This window comes from Solanum dulcamara, chromosome 5 (assembly GCF_947179165.1).
Source record: "Solanum dulcamara chromosome 5, daSolDulc1.2, whole genome shotgun sequence".
Taxonomy (NCBI): domain Eukaryota; kingdom Viridiplantae; phylum Streptophyta; class Magnoliopsida; order Solanales; family Solanaceae; genus Solanum; species Solanum dulcamara.
Genome location: NC_077241.1, coordinates 11,765,646 through 11,767,077, shown reverse-complemented (window position 1 = coordinate 11,767,077; position 1,432 = coordinate 11,765,646). Strand labels below are relative to the sequence as shown.

General features: G+C 38.5%; 1 protein-coding gene across 1 annotated transcript; it reads left to right on the top strand.

The window, feature by feature from the left end:
- Positions 1–217: 217 nt before the first annotated feature.
- Positions 218–694, top strand: LOC129890468 (uncharacterized). Its single transcript, XM_055966016.1, has 2 exons — positions 218–584; positions 627–694. Exons 1-2 carry the CDS (start codon positions 218–220, stop codon positions 692–694), a joined length of 435 nt encoding a protein of 144 aa, XP_055821991.1.
- The last annotated feature ends 738 nt before the right edge of the window (positions 695–1,432 follow it).

The following is a 1,432-nucleotide window of genomic DNA, read 5'->3' as shown; positions in this document are numbered from 1 at the left end:
GTGTAGATATTGAGCCTGCAATTCGAGATGAGTTTGAGAGTGTGTTTCTAGATCACATCTTTCCACAAGAGCTGATCTTAACATAATTATACACTATCTACAGCAAGCGCAGAACTTCAGGGTATAGAGTTCTGAGACTCAAAGAAGTGTGGTCGATGGTCCTAGGCAAACATTGCCTTGTGGTAAGCGTGGTAAGCTCAACTTGGGAGAGTGTCATATGGGCACTAATGATTGTTACAAGTGTGTTCAGAACTTTAGGGTACAGAGTTTTGAGACTCAAGGAAGTGTGGTCGATGGTCCTTGGCAAATATCGCCTTATGATAAGTGTGGTAAGCTCAACTTGGGAGAGTGTCATATGGGCACTGATGATTGTTACAAGTGTGGTCAGACGGGGGTTCACTTTCTTAGAGAATGCTCAATGGGGAGACAGAGTGATGGGGGCAAAAGAGCCCAATCTTCTTCGATAGCACTGCCAAACAGAAGTAATCAGATGGGTGCTACTTCAGGAATAGGCCAAGGTCCAAACTGTTTGTATGTTATTTCTAACTGCCGTGATCAGGAGAACTCCCCAGATGTTGTCATTGGTATGCTTTAAGTCATTTCCCATGTTGTTTATTCTTTACTAGATCCAGGTGTTACCTTGTCTTTTGTGACTCTTTATGTTGCTGTTAAGTTCGGAATTCTTCCCATGTGACTCTTAGAACCATTTAGTGTTTCTACTCCTGTTGGTGAGTCTATTCTAGCTAACAGAGTCTATCGTGATTATATAGTCTCCTTCTATCATAAATACACTTCTACAGACTTAGTTGAATTAGACATGGTCGACTTTGATGTAATTCTTGGCTTGGACTGAGTTTTCACTTGTTATACCTCAGTTCATTATAGAACTTGAATTGTCAAGTTTCAGTTTTTGAATAAGCTAGTTATTTAGTGGAAGGGTAGTCTAGATTTTCCTAAGGGTTTATTCATTTCATACCTTAGGGCCAAAAATTTAATTTTCAAGGGGTGTATCTACCATATTATTAAATTTAGAGATGACATTGTGGAAAAAACATCCCTTCAGTCAGTCCAGTTATGATTGACTTTTCTGAAGTCTTTCCTAGAGATTTACCTGGAGTCCCTTCTGATAGGGAGATAGACTTCAGAATAGATGTTCTTCTCGATACTTATCCAATTTATATTTTTCCATATAGAATAGCTCCCAAAGAGTTAAAAAAGTTGAAAGAGTGACTAAAAGTTCGTTTAGATAAGAGGATCATTAGGCCGAGTATCTCACCTTTGATTCTGTCCTATTTGTGCATAAGAAGGATGGTTCTTTGAGGATGTGTATTGATTTCCATTAGTTGAAAAAGGTCACTATAAAGAATAAGTACCCTCTTTTGAGAATCGATGATCATTTCGAGAAACTTCAGGGTACCACTTATTTCTCTAA

Excerpts from the sequence above, each read along its gene's own strand:
- LOC129890468 (XM_055966016.1), top strand. The coding sequence starts at position 218 with ATGGGCACTAATGATTGTTACAAGTGTGTTCAGAACTTTAGGGTACAG. Across the intron at positions 585-626 it reads CTCCCCAGATGTTGTCATTG|ATCCAGGTGTTACCTTGTCT; the intron begins GTATGCTTTAAG and ends ATTCTTTACTAG.